This window comes from Cottoperca gobio, chromosome 8, assembly GCF_900634415.1.
Source record: "Cottoperca gobio chromosome 8, fCotGob3.1, whole genome shotgun sequence".
In the NCBI taxonomy this organism is placed as follows: Eukaryota; Metazoa; Chordata; class Actinopteri; order Perciformes; family Bovichtidae; genus Cottoperca; species Cottoperca gobio.
The window spans coordinates 21,345,197-21,362,244 of record NC_041362.1 but is presented as its reverse complement, the minus strand read 5'-3'; the positions used below and the strand labels follow the sequence as shown (position 1 = coordinate 21,362,244).

At 38.0% G+C, this 17,048-nt stretch overlaps 1 protein-coding gene across 2 annotated transcripts in view; it reads left to right on the top strand.

Moving 5' to 3' along the window:
- LOC115011882 (potassium voltage-gated channel subfamily C member 1-like) overlaps window positions 1-11,005 on the top strand; it is a 78,260-nt gene extending 67,255 nt beyond the window's left edge. For both annotated transcript variants that reach the window (XR_003832613.1, XM_029437149.1), the window contains one exon: window positions 1,494-11,005. Coding sequence is in view for 1 of the 2 variants with exons in the window: in XM_029437149.1 (XP_029293009.1) it covers window positions 1,494-1,507 (14 nt within the window). In the remaining variant the exon portion in view is untranslated. The remainder of the gene's footprint in view (window positions 1-1,493) is intronic.
- The last annotated feature ends 6,043 nt before the right edge of the window (window positions 11,006-17,048 follow it).

Here is a 17,048-nt window from a genome sequence, read left to right as displayed (position 1 = left end):
CTAGAGGCACATTTTTTTTTTAATCTAATGGGCCATAAACCAAAAAGTTTAGGAATCATTGGTTTAATCCTGACATGTGGTTGATAGCTCCAGAAAAAGATACTAAAGAGACTTTGAGTTCAAATTGTTTAGTCAAACATATCAAAAATATGTTAGCCTCTATTTCATAAAAGGCCAAAATGTAAGATGCGTACCAACAGTGATTTTACCATGTCCCGATGCTTTTGGGAAACAGGCCTATATCTAATGTGGTTCCACACTGGACCTTAGAAAGATATCTAACAATTGTTCAGCTCAAGAAATGGAAATCAAAACAACTGGATGAAAGCTGAAATTACATTTTTCTGTAATGGTGGGTAAAGTAATTGTCATTTTGTCTACTTAAATCTCCTGATGTGTGGATTTTCATAGTCATGTATAAAATGAGTCCTGTCTGTCGTGAAATGTGATCTCTGCCATCCCACAGGCCAACACCGATGGATCTGGGTTGGGTTGCACCAGCTATTAATAAATCTCTCACTAAGCTTGAAAATAAAGTTCTTCCTGAATTTTTAGTACTAACTACTTTCAAACTAGTGATTTACTAAATAAGGTTGCACCATTAAAGCTTAAGAAATGTTGTAAATACTTTAGTGAAGTGTAAATCTGTGAAGACATCTGTAGCGATGTTCAATCAATAGCAATGTAAAAAGGAAGTCATGGTAGCATCACAAGCTAGCATAACTTCCAAAAACAAAAAAGATATATATATTTTTTATGTCTGTATACATAAATAAATGTGTGTCAGAGTTAGTCGTATTTGTACATTCACTCACTTAGTCAAATGTAATTGGAATAACATTTCTTGATTTGAGATATATTGCGCTAACTTTGATTTAAAATCTTTATTATTTACATCATTATATGTCAACCGTACACCATATTACCTCTTTTACTCTTCACTCTAAACGGGCCACACATTAGCAGGCTAACAATACTTTGTCAGTTGCTTCAGTTAGCTACACATAACACACAACATCCAGCAGTTAGTGCCACTTTACATTAGAACAAGGCTCAGTTTAAATTTACTAACAACTGGTGCAACCGGCTCCAGGACTGTGTATCTGAGCAGATGCTATTCTTATGAAATCAAAGGAAACATTACTTTTCCCACCAGCTTCATTCCACTGACTTACAGTTTGTGTGAAATGGACTTTGACGTTGATCTGCACCAGACCTGGATGTTACACTTAAAATCTGGAATATAGTTGCCTCAAATGATTACCAAATGCCTTATCTAGAATATCTAAAGCCTTTATCACCTGTTACATAGTGTTTTTAATTCAATTACGATGTTTTGATTAACTTTATGGGTTGTACACTCGTGCAAAAATCATTAATTCAACTTGAACTGCCTTCATTAAACTATATGCCATGGTCTGGTGTCAGGATCAAGAGTCATCACTTATTCACTACAAATCCTCACTAAATTCTCTTCTCTTTTCTCCTTTCAGTGCTGAGTTTCTAACTCCCTTTCTCCACAAGAAGAGGAAAACAATAAACTTTGAAACCGCTGCTCCTCCATCTCCCCCAATAGGATTCACTGTAGAAAACGGGAAGGAGATAGAGAGAAAGAGAAAAAAAAAAGATGTGTGGTAGGAATCATCACTGACACTCTGACCAGAACGTTTTCATCATCTGTGTGACACATTCATATGCAACCTCGCTGACGATTCCAATGAAGAAAATGGTCACAATCACATATAAGCTATTGTAAGATGGGAGAAAACATTCCCAGCTCTTTTGAATAGATTTTCAGAGCAAACCACAGCATGGATGCTCCCAGCGTAGCGGCCAGAGGGCCTATGACAGACTTGGATTTGGAAACCATGCAACAAAGATGCCCTCTATTGTAGTTGTGTTGTTGCTTTACTCTTTTTATTTCAAGAAGCTTTATTCACAACTGTTAATTTCCAGTGGATGTTCCATTATTTTGGCACTCAAAGCACTATGCAAAGTGAAGGGTGGTCCATCGTGATGTCTAACAGCTCAGGCAGAGTCTGATCCACTGCTGGCGCTGGGCTCTACGGGCCGGGCTGCCCTGCTGATCTCTGCTGAGCTACAGGACCTCTAACAGCAGGCTAAAATGTACTCATACATATCAGAAAACATCAGCCATATCACATGTATATTTGACATGATCCTGATCCTGTATTTGATATCATCTGAATCTCCAGGAGACAGTTGACATCTTGCGTTTAAATACTGAGATCTCAGCAAATGTCAAAGAGCCAGTTTTCACCTTGTGATGGAATTAACCCAAAGACAGACACATGGATGAACGTACCAGTTGGGGTGAACAGAAGCCCTCGAAGACAAGAAACTGGCCGTTACATCTACTAAAGAAAAAGGAGTTGTCACTGAAAACGAAGATATGATCGACCCTCTTTCTCACTCTCTCTTTCCCTCTCGAGTGTTTACGGTATCTTGAACACCCCCTTCCCTGCATCTCAGCATCGCTGCTGCTCTTCCTCTTTAGCAAAATGCATGGCATGAATGAAACCAATTAAAACCCGAAGAAAGACAGTCAAAGACACAATGGATGGATATAAAAAAAGGAGGGAGAGAGAACCGAAGGAGTCCATGAGAGAGAACATAGATTTGTTTTTCACGTAGCAATGTCAATGCAAAGTCATCATCATCCAAGCTACTTTTTAACCCCCAAACTGGCTGCTAATATGTGCAAAACAGCATCTCCTGCAGCTAACTGCTCTCTCAGAAGGCATGATGGATGAGGAGGAGCTCCCTCCCCCTCTGAGGGAAAGAGGGAGGGGGGAAGGAGATTCTGCAGACCATACACTCTATACCTCTGGGGATGTGGGGCAAGAAGATAGAGGCTTTTTAAAGAAAGCAGGTATTCAGCAGCAGCGGGAGAACATCTTTGAGAAACTATTCTAGGGACAAAAAAATGGCAACGATTGCAAATAAAAAATGCATTTTTATGACATTGTTTACCAGCATGAATATTCTGCATGACTTCTGCAAGCCATTCTGATCCCACCATGAATAACAGGGCTCAAAATTGAGAATTTAAACATGAAAATTTAACATAAATTATGTCATATGAAACTTTTTTTTTTTATGTAGGATTATGTTAAAAAAAAAGATTTTCCTAATTTTCTTTTTAATGATAAAACTCAAATAATTAAGAAAAAAGGGTTGCAACGTCCAACCTGTTTTGTTTTCTCTAAGAAATCTTAGGAGCCCCCCACCCCACCTCTTTAAAATCCAAGAAGACTCCTCCAAACTTCTGCAAGTATTTATTCTGCTACTACAAGTTTGTCTACTACTACTTCAACTTCTCACCTGACTGCTACTCTGCTTCTTCTTCTTCCTCCTCTTCTTCTTCTCTTTCTTCTTCCTCTTGTAGCCTTTTACCAGAACCCTTATACGTATCTCTCTCCAATGGCAGCTGTGTGTTTGTGTCACAATGTGGACCCAGGATTATCAAACTGATGTTGAACTGAACTCTGCTGTCCACTCAGAGATGTCATTGATTCTGTGTATTTCAATTGAAAATGTATGTTGTCCCATTCTTTGGAACTTTTTCTTGACCTTGATATCCAAGGCACCACTATACTTTCAAGGTTAGAAATGTTATCTGCAGTCTGGGGTTAGATACAGGTGTGTAACCCACACAATGATCCAGGCAGGTCTGAAAATGTACAAGATGGCTGCCTCTTCATCCAGCAATAGCTTTTTGTAATTTCCTTTAAGAATCCATTTAGTTTTATCAGTTTGGGTTAGGGTTAAAAAAAAAAAAAATCCTATTGTATGGGATCAGGATTAGCGTTACAGGTTAGAATTAATTCATTATGTACAGTATGGGGTTAGGGTTGAAATTGTAAATGTATTTTGTATGTACCACTGAAGTATGAACAAACACAATGCCGTAGCCAGGAAAATCCCCTCAGCTCAACCATACCCACCCAAGGAAATTTGGTGGCCACCCAAAGTCTGTGAGATTTTCAAGCATTCTAAAAAAAAGAGACAAATCCCACATTTTATGTATTAATTTACCTTTCAATTATATTAAATGTAATGTTTTCTCCATACATTATGGTCTGATGTCAGGAATAAAAAGTTATTATTTTTTTTTTTAATCAACAAGAAAACAAAGAATCCCGCACAAAATTCATACAGAAAAAATGTTTATCTGCATGAATTTTGCCTGATGAAGGTCTGAGAACCAAAAGGTCATGTTAATAAAGTGAGGTGGACAGTGTGCGGAATTATTTGGTTTTCCTTTCAAGTAAAGAGTTTTGGATCCTACGCACTTGTCACTAAGAGTATATGGTGTGCACAAACCTTTTAAAAAATTGCGGCCTAAAAACAATCAAATTTAGTCAAAAAACGTCAGAATCAGCCTTAAAAAACAACAACTGTAGACTGCAAACAATTTTTTTGTCAAATACAAATTACGTGACCTCAATGGCCATGGACCTGACCAAACACAAGGAAAGACAATATGTGGTTCAGGATATTTGAGGGCCTCATGGAAATATCTCACCTCAAAACAAAACAAAAAAAAGAGGATGTCATCTGCAAATGTTTGCTCCAGTAGCTTTTTGATGGTGTAGCTTTACCAAATCTGCCCTTTGAATCACACAATTCCATAAGGAATCAACATGATTTATTAACCCTACTTGAATTAGCTGGAATGTAGCCTCAATATTGCTTAGTTAAAGCTCCCATATTGTTTCCCAAGAGTTGCTTGTGAATATAGCCTTATTCAAAGTGTATTTATTTACTGAATGAACTTAATAACACTACTGAAATAAAATGTTATTGATGAGCTCAACAACACAATGTGCGTCAAAAATCACACCATATCTTATTAGTGTCAAAACTTGGTCAAATTGGAACACATCATAAACATGCTGCTGAAGTAAATGCAACTAGTACTTCCAGTGATAGTGGTATCTATGATGTCCTTTGTGGAAAAACTTCCATAAAAGCGCTTAAAAATCTGATCCTCTCAACAGAGCATGTATAGTCCTGTTAACATGACAATTGGTGACATCATTTAGTAGCCTAACTTTAAGCCCAGCTAAAACATGTAGTAGTATACACCTGTAAATGAAGGGAGTGAAAACTGAGCAGAGACAACCCAAGGTTCAGCTGCTAGAGTCGATGCTTTCCAGTTTATTATTCTTGAAAGTGACCCAATTTTAAAGACTTTAGTAATTGGTTGGTTAGAAAATATGCAATAATTCCAAACAAAGTCTCATTTAAACACTGTGGTTATGTATCACAAAATAGGTTGGGTCTGTCATCTGCTAATGCAAAGTGGTGAGACAATTTAGGAGCAGAAGAGACAGCTCATGTACAGCTCATTTGTCAAACCAGTTAATAGATGGACAACAGCTCCTGGTGGTCCCCCGAGGGTGAGAGGCAGCCATCTTGGCTCAATGTGTTCAAACAGGGTTGGCCGAGTACACATACCACCAGAAACAGTGGAAGCAAGGATGTTCTGCTGGGCTGTGGGGAAACTATTTTTTCACAAAAGATTTAGATTTTTTTTGAAGAGAGAAATGCACAGAAAAATAGAAAGTCCTCCTGGACAGATGTGTATCTCAAAAAAAGCTGTAGTTTGTTCTGGTACTTCTCATTATTTGTCTTCTCATGTCTTTATTATGCATCTTATGTGAGGATTAATATTCATTTTTGATGCTGCTTAATTTATTTCAATTGCTCTGTATTAATTGGTATTTGGTTTATTAGGGCCATGTGGGGCCACACTTTGGTAAAGTTGTTTGAAACTTGTAGGTATGAATGGATTACCGAACGGGCATAGGGGCTCCCGAGCCAAGAATCTCTGTTTGAAGAGGCTGATACCGTCTCTTCTTGGTAATTTAATCATAGACTACAAACAGACACAAGACAACCACTGAGACTCAAAATGACAACAAGAAGACACCACAAATACAAACACACAGAGAGTGGAAGTTTGGGGGGCGTTTTACATGTGTGTGCTCAGGAGCCCGTTGTCTCATAAGCCATCCATGTGTGTAGGTCTTTCATTGTGTGGCTACAACAAACATAAAACTTAAATATTTCCATTTATGGCTTGTAACCTATTAAAATAATTATCTAATGCTAACAAATGAAAGAAAACAAACATTGAGGAAATGTGTCCAGCTAATTGCAGACAAATCTGCACTCTCCTGTTGTCACTGCTTTTGCTTCATAAGCCAGAGAAGTTCATCAGCTGTACTTCGCACTTTTCAATAAGGGCTATCAAGCTAAACAAAAGTCTACCCTTGGGATTTCTGTTCTGGACCCTCACAAAATGTGGTCATATGTACCGTGACGTGTTTAACCATCGTCACATTGCTGGGCTGCTAGGGGACAAAATCTTCTTTAAGATGGAATTGAAGACCGGCATTCTTTGTATTGATATGAATTCTGACACTGTAACCCATCTCAATTTTTATTTTAGCAATTTATGCAAGATTTGCCTGGTGTGCTACTATACTTAGTTTATCTAAGATACATATGGGTTTATATGTGCAGTAAAACCTTTCTTTAACTTTGAATATCTTCACCTTGTTATTGAGCACATTAGAAAAAGTCCTGCGCACTTCATGAATTGCAGATCTGGACAGTCCTAGGAACTCCCAGACTTCTTAAGTTAAGGTAACTTAACTTAAGGTAACTGTGGGAATGATCTGAGAACGGATTCAGCCAAGATCTGGTTGCTCACTGGAAAGACTCAATGGTTTTAGCTCAGCTCGGTTTTATTTCTCTATATTTCAGTCAAGCTTCAGTCGAGTATTTATTATTTAATTGTGTCTAGCATCATGCAGTGTAAGAACATTTGACATAACATATTTTGAGGATTAATAAACATTATAAATTGTAGCATTTACAGTATATGCAGCCTCGCGGATTTATTCAGATAACTTCAAGGGCTCTGGCTGAAAAAGACTTAACCCCCAGCTGGTTACATATCAAGTTCGGTATCAAGAAGGTTAATATTTGGTATCAATACTCTTTTCAGGCATACACACTTTTGTCTGTATCATTCTGGGGGACAAATAACAGAAATCAAATCAAAAACAGGGCCTATCTCAGGGATACGCTGTATCAAAGATCTGAGAGGTGGAATATTGAGATGTTATGATGCTGCAGTATGTATTTTCAGGAAAGTTTTAAGTTTCACATAATAGTTTCGAGGGAACATTATGATAATTTCAATGAATGCAGACTGCACTACTTGAAGCCTGGAAGTAGATTGTTCTGTCCTTTCAGTCTAAACTGTGTCCTCTTGTCCTTCCACACTGCACTAGGTGTCATTGCTTCCAGGGTGTTCTTATGTATGTGGTATTTACTGTATGTGACAGGAATTGGTTCTGATATTTTATATCACTTGTCTTCCTAAAGGTATAAAGTACAGCCTCAGAAATGTCAAAGAAAAATAGCCTATCATGTACTGTACCTGTGGCTATACCAAGGTGAACGCAACTTCTCTCAGTGTTGTTCATTTTGTTGGTTCATGTCAGCATTTTCTTTTGTTGCTAAAACTGTAGTTTTTGGTTTATATGTCATATATTTTGTATTTTGTAACACATGCAATTATGATGAATTATGATCATGAGGATTATATCAATGGATTGATACATGCTTTTATTATTTATTATGTATTTAAGCATGCAGTGAACATAAAGATAGCCTATGCACGCACCAGTCATTGAGCTGTTGGAGAACAACTGGTTATGAGTCTCTTATATGTGTGGGGGGTTTAGTCAGGGGGGTAAATGTAAGCATCATAGATATTTGAGATAGAAGACTTTTAACCTGGATATACACCTGTCACTGCAGAATGAATGTATACAAGGGGATTCCTACCTTGGCCCTAACACCTCACTGTAGATATACAACCTGAAGCTTTTCCAGCAATAAAATAGTATATGATTGAGCCAACAATGTTAATAGACACTATTGCCAATCATGCTCATTAATTAGTGTATCGCTAACTAAAGGCTGTGTTAATGAGAGGTTTCACAAAAAGAAATGCAAGTGAAGGTTCTTAAATGTAATGTAGCATTAAAAGCATACCTATTGATCGTTTATGAAGTTGGTATTCTTGTGAGGGACAGATTCAGAAAATAAGGGTGAAAGTTGAAGCAGCTGAGGCCAAGACAGTCTGACCTTTAGCCCCTAGCATGGGTCAAGCTCCAACAATGCTGGACCCTACCATTCCCATAAAGCAACTTTACAATGTTAGTCATTAGACCCTTGCTGCCTGGTGAACACTCACATCTTTCAAACTCCATGTTTGCAACGTAGGCTCAGTTAACAGCATTCTCAAACTATTTGGTGTAATGCAAGTGTAGCAAGTGTAATGAAGATTCATTCTGTTAAGATTAAATTAGTTGGTTAAGACATCACAGAAAGCCTGATGGTCCAACCAAAAACTGTCCTAGGTTGTTGTCTCACAGTGTGTCTAGAAGCTGCAAAAGCTCATTATTTCACATCAAAAAAGCAAACAAGTACAACATTTGCAAAAACGTTTATTGACATTGAAAGGTTGAACAATCTTCAATCCTCTGGTGCCCGGCACAAATGATCTTTGTTGGTAGGTAGTTAGTGTCTCGCATGTCTTGTTTGATACTCAAAAGTATGGGGAAAAAATGCTTCAACGGTTCATGGGAAGTGGGTACAGCCCTGCATCACAATAGGATCAAACCTGCTCCCTCTTAAGGCATGCAGCCTGAGAAACCAAACTAAATAAGTCATGATAGAGACCGGTAGGGCAGTAGAAGAAGAAGAAGAAAAAGAAGAAGAAGTGATGGCTGCGCAGTTCTAGAAAGACAAATAGAAACCTTGATTATTCCACTGCAGTGTAGTGGGGACAGAGCAATAATGGTATAAGTTATTCTTTAGGGTTTTGGTGGTGTTGTTGGTTGTTGTGTGCGTACGACTGTGTCTAAGAATGATTGTGTTTGTCTATATAAATTACTTGTCTGTAAAAAAAAAAAAAAGGAAGCATGCTGTGCAAACTGAGCTAAGCCACACCCCTGTGAGAAGCTGAGCTAACCAATAGTGCAACTTTACTTGAAACCCAAACGACAACCAAACATATCAGGACAAGATGCAGAGGAGTGGCTCGCCCACTGTCACACCCACCATCTACCTTTAATGCTGATTGGAGTTTTAAAGGCCTATAAGTATTTGAAGAAGCCGCGAGCAATCTGATGGTGGGTGGTGAATCAAACATGGCAGAAATGGTTGCTGCACAGCTCTCTGTGGGTTGTTGTACGTCTAGCCACATCCCAAATCAGTGATGTCACAGAGGGGGTTCCCTGGTGTGCATCAGTGATTGGAGTGTGGTCAGCAGTGTTTGAAAGCATGCAGCTGTTTACTGCTCTGTGGATTTACCATCTAAACTTGAATGAACACAGCTAAACTCAAGTTAAGACTAAATATAATATCTAGCAAGCAAGCTAGTTTATCCAGACAGTGTAGGCCAGTGAAGCTAAACCAAAACTAGCTAACCTTGGCCTTAGATTACTATTCACTTAAGGTCCGCTGACCTTCAGCGGCATCTTATGGTCGTCGTAAAAGGGAATAAGTGGACACTTACATTTGTCTTGGCTAGCTAATGTTGCCCTCGCTCTACTACGCAACAATTTGGATGAATTACAGAAATAACATCTCAAGATCCTCAAGTAGACCTTAATTTAAATTAACCAAGGCTATCTAGTTTCTGCCAAGCTCTACTTGTCTTGATGACGATGATGTTGTTAGCTAGCCTGAAATTCTAAATCTAGCTAGCTAGTCAAGAATATTTTGTAAAAATACTATTTCAAGCTGAAGAATGAACTTTCATGATCAACGTAGATAATGGTGTGTTTCAGTTTATAGCTGGAAAGTTAGGCTCTAAAACTCCAGTCTGTGTTTCATGCAGCGACCTCTCCTCCTCTCCATCCCATGCTCCTCACCTCACCTCTCTCTGTCTCTCTCTCTGTCCTTTCCTCCTCCTCCTTCCCTCCTCTTCCTTCAGTTATTTTGAGGAAGAAGCTTCTTTTTGCATCCCTTGTTCTTGTGTTTTTCTAACCTATTTTTTGAAAATGAATTCTAAATGCATGCATGGGAAACTTTAAAATGATGACTTTAACTTCTTTGCGAATGGCCATGTGAAGGGAAGCCTCTCCTCCATGGAAAAAAAAAAGTCCTCGTCTTTCCCTCTTCCTTTCTCTGTCAGGTCACAATATACAGTGTAGAACCCACAAAATGAACATCCTTAAACATCCTTGATTATTTCTTTATCAATAATTCACTTTTTTAAATTCCTGCTTCTTTTCGTGCAGGCATAGACACTTCACTGGTATAGCCACTTTTGACAGAGCAGCAGACTGTGATGGGGTCACTTTCTGCAGGCAAACAGGCTCAGTTTCATGAGTCCAGTCATGGTTTTCCAGAAGCTTTCAGCACCAGTGTTGAGGTTTTGGTGCTTCCTTGGAAAATTCTAAATCAATTCTTAATTTGTCTGTGCCACCATTTCAGAACATATCCTTATCATATGTGTGTGTCATCTTTCTCTTTACTTTTAAAACTGCTTTTACAACTTTTTAACGAATCATGAATACTGAGGTCATGGAAAACTTCCATTTCCATTGTAAGACTTCCCATAACCTGCCTGTCTGCTCAGCTTAATTCAATCTGTTGTATCATTCATTTAACAGAACAATACATCATGCTGTAAGTCCAGAAGCAGCTATTTGGCAAAACTTAGATAGACAATCGGGGTCCATAGCACTGTCGACCGATTTATTTATTTATTAGTCAGTTAATCAATTGATTGGTTGATAGTCGAGTTGGTCTGTGTCCGCTGGAAAGATGCAGAGAAAAAAAGGATGACAGAGACAGAGAGGAGAGAGGCTTCCCTCCAATAATAAATGGGGTTTATGCTATAAAGACTGATGTTGGATATAATTTTATTGTCACTACACTGGAGAGAGAAAAATATAATAAAAAAGAATCAAGAACTGTATAAAATATATTTCAATGGAATGTTTATTATTTACCTTTTCTATTTTTGAAACATGTAAAGAACAAAAAAGGTGAAACTGTAATAATTCAACAGCATTTGTGAAAAAGAGACTTATAAAAAACAATTCTGTTGTTAAAATGTATGAAGGTTTGACTGTGAATGCTGATTTACCTGAGCAATTCTTCTCCTTTACTGATAGGATAAATAAAAACCAGATGAATAATAATTTTAAAAAAAATCACAAAACTACTGGGAAAAAGCAAACAAATTCAGTTTAAAGAGAAAACATAGAAAACTTAATAAAAACATTAAAAGCTTATGCCAAAACTTTCCATTTTTGTCCTGTGCCTTTTTTATAGCTGCTTGTTTACTTCACAGTGGTGGTGTTCTCCAAACATTACGAGCAATCAACACCACATTCTTTTATATATTATATTATTTGTCCTGCAAGAAGCTGTCCCATTAAAGTTGTCAGTCAAAAGTCAATGAATTCATAAACCAGAGCATCACTGCCACAACAATAGCAAGACCCTTTATTACTGCATAGGTCAGGACAGTCAAATGTCCAAGGAACTGTGACCGTATCATAATCTGCCTGAATGAACAATAGTGTAATATACAGGGAATCTGACTCTGACTAAATATACAGACGCAGAAATAGACACACGTCTGGTGGCCTGTATCAGGAGCACTCGGTTAGGTCACTCACTCACTGTAGTTCTCACTACAACAAATTAGAACCGTTTCATTTTTTTTTTTTAAACATCCCCTAAGATACAGACTTTTCAAACACTGCTGATTATCTGGTGACAGCATTTAAACAAAAATAGTTTCCTTGCATTACACAAAACATCTTGTGGCACGTTGGAATCTGTCCATAAATGTCTGTCTTCAAAGACCAAACCAGCACATGCACATCTTTTGTTCTGGATGAATGCTGTGTTGCAGTTCTGCTGTCTCCCTGCTTCATTGTCTGGTACATATTCAGTACATAAAGCTCAACCCCTGTGGTGTAAGTGTGTTTGCCAAATCATAGCTTTAAAGTTGCACATGTACTGTAATGTACTAAATATAACAACATCCAGAACATGTTACTAACTGAATCGGACTATTTGCATTATGACAATGGCAGTTTACTGAAACAATTCAAACACAGTCGTCTATATGTGAAAATGTATGCTGAGAGCTTATTCATAGACGTCCCTGAGAGTAATACAGTTCATTACAGAGCAATGTAAACCAGTTTAATCACCAGGACTCACTCATGCAAATATTTGTTCTTTTACATTAAAATTCTGTGTGGAAGCAACAAGAAGTCAATATTTGTTGTGAGTTGTGTGGCAACTGTGCATTTGAGAATTTAACGGTTCTCATTTGACAATCGTCCTGAAGCAACTGACAATATTATTCATTCTCACATCACATATTGTACAGTAGGTAAATAATATTCCTTTCCTACAGTACCCTCTAGTGGACACACACAAACACATAATTAGCTTTATACTTAAATGATTGATTTAAACCAGAATAAACTTAAACATTGTGATAGAACACAGCCATTAAGCAACGCATGGATATATGTGGTTTATGTGTTGCAGATGTTGAAAGGTGGAAATATAAAAGAAGACAATGCAGGGTGGTATCAGCTGAAGGAATAGAGACAAAGGCCAGTGTACGTTTCAAATGTAAGTTTGTCCCTTATATAAAGTATTTCCCTAAGCTAAGGGGTTCATTTAGGAGTGTTGCATAAAGCCTCTTACACCATAGTTACTGTCATAATACAGCACATGTTCACTTCAGTTACCATACGCTTCACTTACACTGTTCAGCAATGACAATACAAAAAGAATGTTGTTCTCCTCAAAGAATATGATATATGTAATCAAGGACTGAAATGACGGAACAGTTTACTTGCCAAATGCATATGATTGGATAGAGTTATACATGATCGCAGAAATAAATGCCAACAAATAATGGACAGAGAATTAGAAGGCAAGTGAAGCAAACAAACAAACAAAAACAAGTCTGTGTTACAGTAAGTGCATCCAGGTGTATTATATCAGAATGGCTGTTCATGGATACAAAGTCATTTGTTTTCTGATTTTTGGTCCCTATGAAAGTATGTAATTGTTGTCTCATACAGTATAAAGGAAATTTAATAAATAGGTAAAAATTGTCATTTCTAAACGTCCCCACATGGGGTTGCTGCTCAGTCAATAATCACATGACTGAAAACAGCCGTTTCTCATGCCTTCATTTCAGTGGACCCGTAATGATATATTTTTGATTTTCTTTTTTCAACTTAATGCAAATATTTTATAACCTGGAAAATCCTCCCAAAATCACTTAGGCCACCATGGACACTTCAACTCTCCACTGAAACACAACTTTCCTCAGGTGTGTAAGCAAAGTGAGCCAGGTTTGGTGCAGGTTCACACACACTGACTCTTGTGGCAGTGGGGAGTCGTTACGGCGCAGGCTGCTGGTGGAGAGGTGGGATTCACACAGCATCAGGTAATCACACAATATAAGCATGAAGCTAACCTGCAGCCAGTCAATCAGGCAATCAGGCCATATTTGAGTTTATTGTTTATGGAGCATGTTATGTTGTTTCCTCCACAAAAACTCCTCTCCTTTCGTAAACTATAAATCAACACGTAAATAAGTGCTGGTCTATATCAGCCTTTTACAGGACTACGTTTCGGTCTGTCACTTCTGCTCTATTATTTTCCACAACGATGTTGCATACATTGTACGGATTGAAACTTTCCCCTTGAACATGAACAGTTTTCTTCTGACTGTAAAAATCCTCTGGTCTGGAAATGTAACATACATTTCATGAACTCAGTAACACAACTGGTTACTCATTTTGTTTAGAAAAATGACTTTGCAGTAATTCACAAGATGAGCAACTGAATCATCTCCCTTCACTGATGGCTTCAACAGAAGTCAAGAGTGACAGTTCAACCTTGTCTTTACTTCCTCATTGTTTGGGGTCCAACTGCTGTATTTGTAAATTATGATAATATTAACTACCAAATCAATCATATATATAACTTTTTCTTAGTTCTGAACTGAATGAAACCCAATATGGAGGGAACGTTATATAGTGGTAACTCTTACACAGTTAAAAGACAAAATATTGAAATGACCATAAAGCATTGTTATTGCAGCATATGAAGAAATGATTCAGGTTTATATGTTATATATAAATAAATGTACATATATATAACTGTAAATGTACAATTTGTTATACAACGGGTACAGTTAGGTCCATAAATATTTGGACATTGACATAATTTTCATAATTTTGGCTCTGTACACGACCACAATGGACTTGAAATTATTAGACTTTCAGCTTTAATTTGAGGGTATTTACATCCAAATCAGATGAATGGTGGAGGAATTACAACACATTTTATACGTGGTATCCCCTTTTTAAGGGACCAAAAGTAATTGGACAATTGGCTGTTCAGCTGTTCCATGGCCAGGTGTGTGTTATTTACTTGTTAGTTAATTGACAAGGAGCAGATACAATGTCTAGAGTTCATTTCAAGTGTGGTATTTGCATTTGGAATGTGTTGAGGTCAACTCTCAATATGAAGTCTAAAGAGCTGTCACTCTCAGTGACACCATCATTAGGCTGAAACATCAAAACAAACCCATCAGAGAAATAGCAAAAACATTAAGTGTGGCCAAATCAACTGTTTGGTACATTCTTAAAAAGAAAGAACGCACTGGTGAGCTCAGCAACACCAAAAGATCTTGAAGACCATGGAAGACAACTGTGGTGGATGACAGAATAATTATTCTCCTGGTGAAGAAAAAGCCCTTCACAACAGTTGGCCAGATCAAGAACACTCCAGGAGGTAGGTGCATATGTGTCAAAGTCAACTATCAAGGGAAGACTTCACCAGAGTAAATACAGAGGGTTCACCACACAATGTAAACCATTGGTGAGCCTCAACAACAGGAAAACCAGATTAGAGTTTGCTAAAACGCATCTAAAAAAGCCTGTAAAGTTCTGAAACAACATCCTATGGACAGATGAGACACAGATCAACTTGTACCAGAATGATGGGAAGAGAGGAGTATGGAGAAGGGAAGGAACTGCTCATGATCCAGAGCACACCACCTCATCAGTGAAGCATGGTGGTGGTAGTGTTATGGCGTGGGCATGTATGGCTGCCAATGGAACTGGTTTCCTAGTATTTATTGATGATGTGACTGCTGACAAAAGCAGCAGGATGAACTCTGAAGTGTTTCGGGCAATATTATCTGCTCATATTCAGCCAAATGCTTCAGAACTCATTGGACGGCGCTTCACAGTGCAGATGGCAATGACCCAAAGCATACTGCGAAAGCAACCAAAGAGTTGAAGCTGTCTTCACTTCCTGCTTGTTCTTTGGAAACTGTCCAAAGAACAAGCAGGAAGTGAAGACAGCTGCAGCAGAGGCCTGGCAGAGCATCACCAGGGACCAAACCCAGCGTCTGGTGATGTCTATGGGTTCCAGACTTCAGGTCATTGACTGCAAAGGATTTGCAACCAAATATTAAAAGTGACAATTTGATTTATGATTATGTTACTTTGTCCAATTACTTTTGGTCCCTTAAAAAGGGGATACCACGTATACAATGCGTTGTAATTTCGCCACCATTCATCTGATTTGGATATAAATACCCTCCAATTAAAGCTGAAAGTCTGAACTTAAAGTACATATTGATTGTTTCATTTCATGTCCATTGTGGTGGTGTACAGAGCCAACATTATGAAAATTGGGTCAATGTCCAAATATTTATTGACCTAACTGTATGTGGTGATGTTACTTACATTTAAGGTCATGGAGGTCAAACTCCCTCTTGTGGATTCGTCTCAATCTTGCTGCTCTCTCTCTTCTTTTCTACATCTGCCATTTCTTCTTCACTGCAATGCATGATGGGATATAGTGCCTGATTATTGACCATCAGTTGTAAACTACTTTTTATGATGCATTGTGAGGGACTTTGAGTCGAGGCTATAATAACTCTCATTATTCATTGAGACAGCACTGCAAATTACAAACTCACGATGTAGTAAACTATGTTGTGAGCACTGAGTGGTTTTAGCATGAATCTCATTTATCCAGTTGTATGCTCAGTACTTCCCAAACACATGCATTTGAGCTAAAACCTTATACCGTGTAGTGTAGCCTTCCTTTAACTTTGGCTGTGAGCAGTTAAAGCGGCTCCAGGACAGCAAACAGAACATCGCAGTTAAGCAGAAGCCTTAAAATGGGGTTAAAAGTGGTTCTTTTGCTTTTGTTTATGTAAGTTATCATTAATGTGTCAGATAACAGGTACAGACAGAACAAATACAGACCAGGGAAACCTGGACTATGTTCTGCTGTAACAGGACCAACTGGCTCATACACTCCTTATATAACTGATCAAGCTACTCTGCCATGAACCAGCCTTAGTTAAATATACTGTGTGTGTGTGTGTGTGTGTGTGTGTGTGTGTGTGTGTGTGTGTGTGTGTGTGTGTGTGTGTGTGTGTGTGTGTGTGTGTGTGTGTGTGCGCGTGCGTGCGTGTAGTCAATAGTTGTATCAGACTGAGGTCAACACTTTGCTGGTAACATCCAAACCAGTCATAGCAAACACATATTGCAATATTTCACTATTGCAGTAATTGGCAGCAATAATCTTATATTGTCTCATGAATGTGATACTTCATATGCCTTGTTTGTGTAATTTGTGGTTTGAATCTCAATGTTGATATCCAGCTTTGTCTTGCAGGACTTTTACAAAAATAAATTTAAAAATGTAAACTTTATAAATTGACTCATCACAGGCTGTGTGGACTTAACAACAGGTGTAAGAAGTTAGTAAATAAATATATTTGTCAATGACCATGGGGCAAACATATGCTTGTTGTTCATTCAAGCCCAGTTTTGAGTCATTTGAGCTCTGAATGTAATAAGGACCTTTTTCCCCCCCAGTCTAATCTAAGTATTTGTTTTAGCAGAATGACA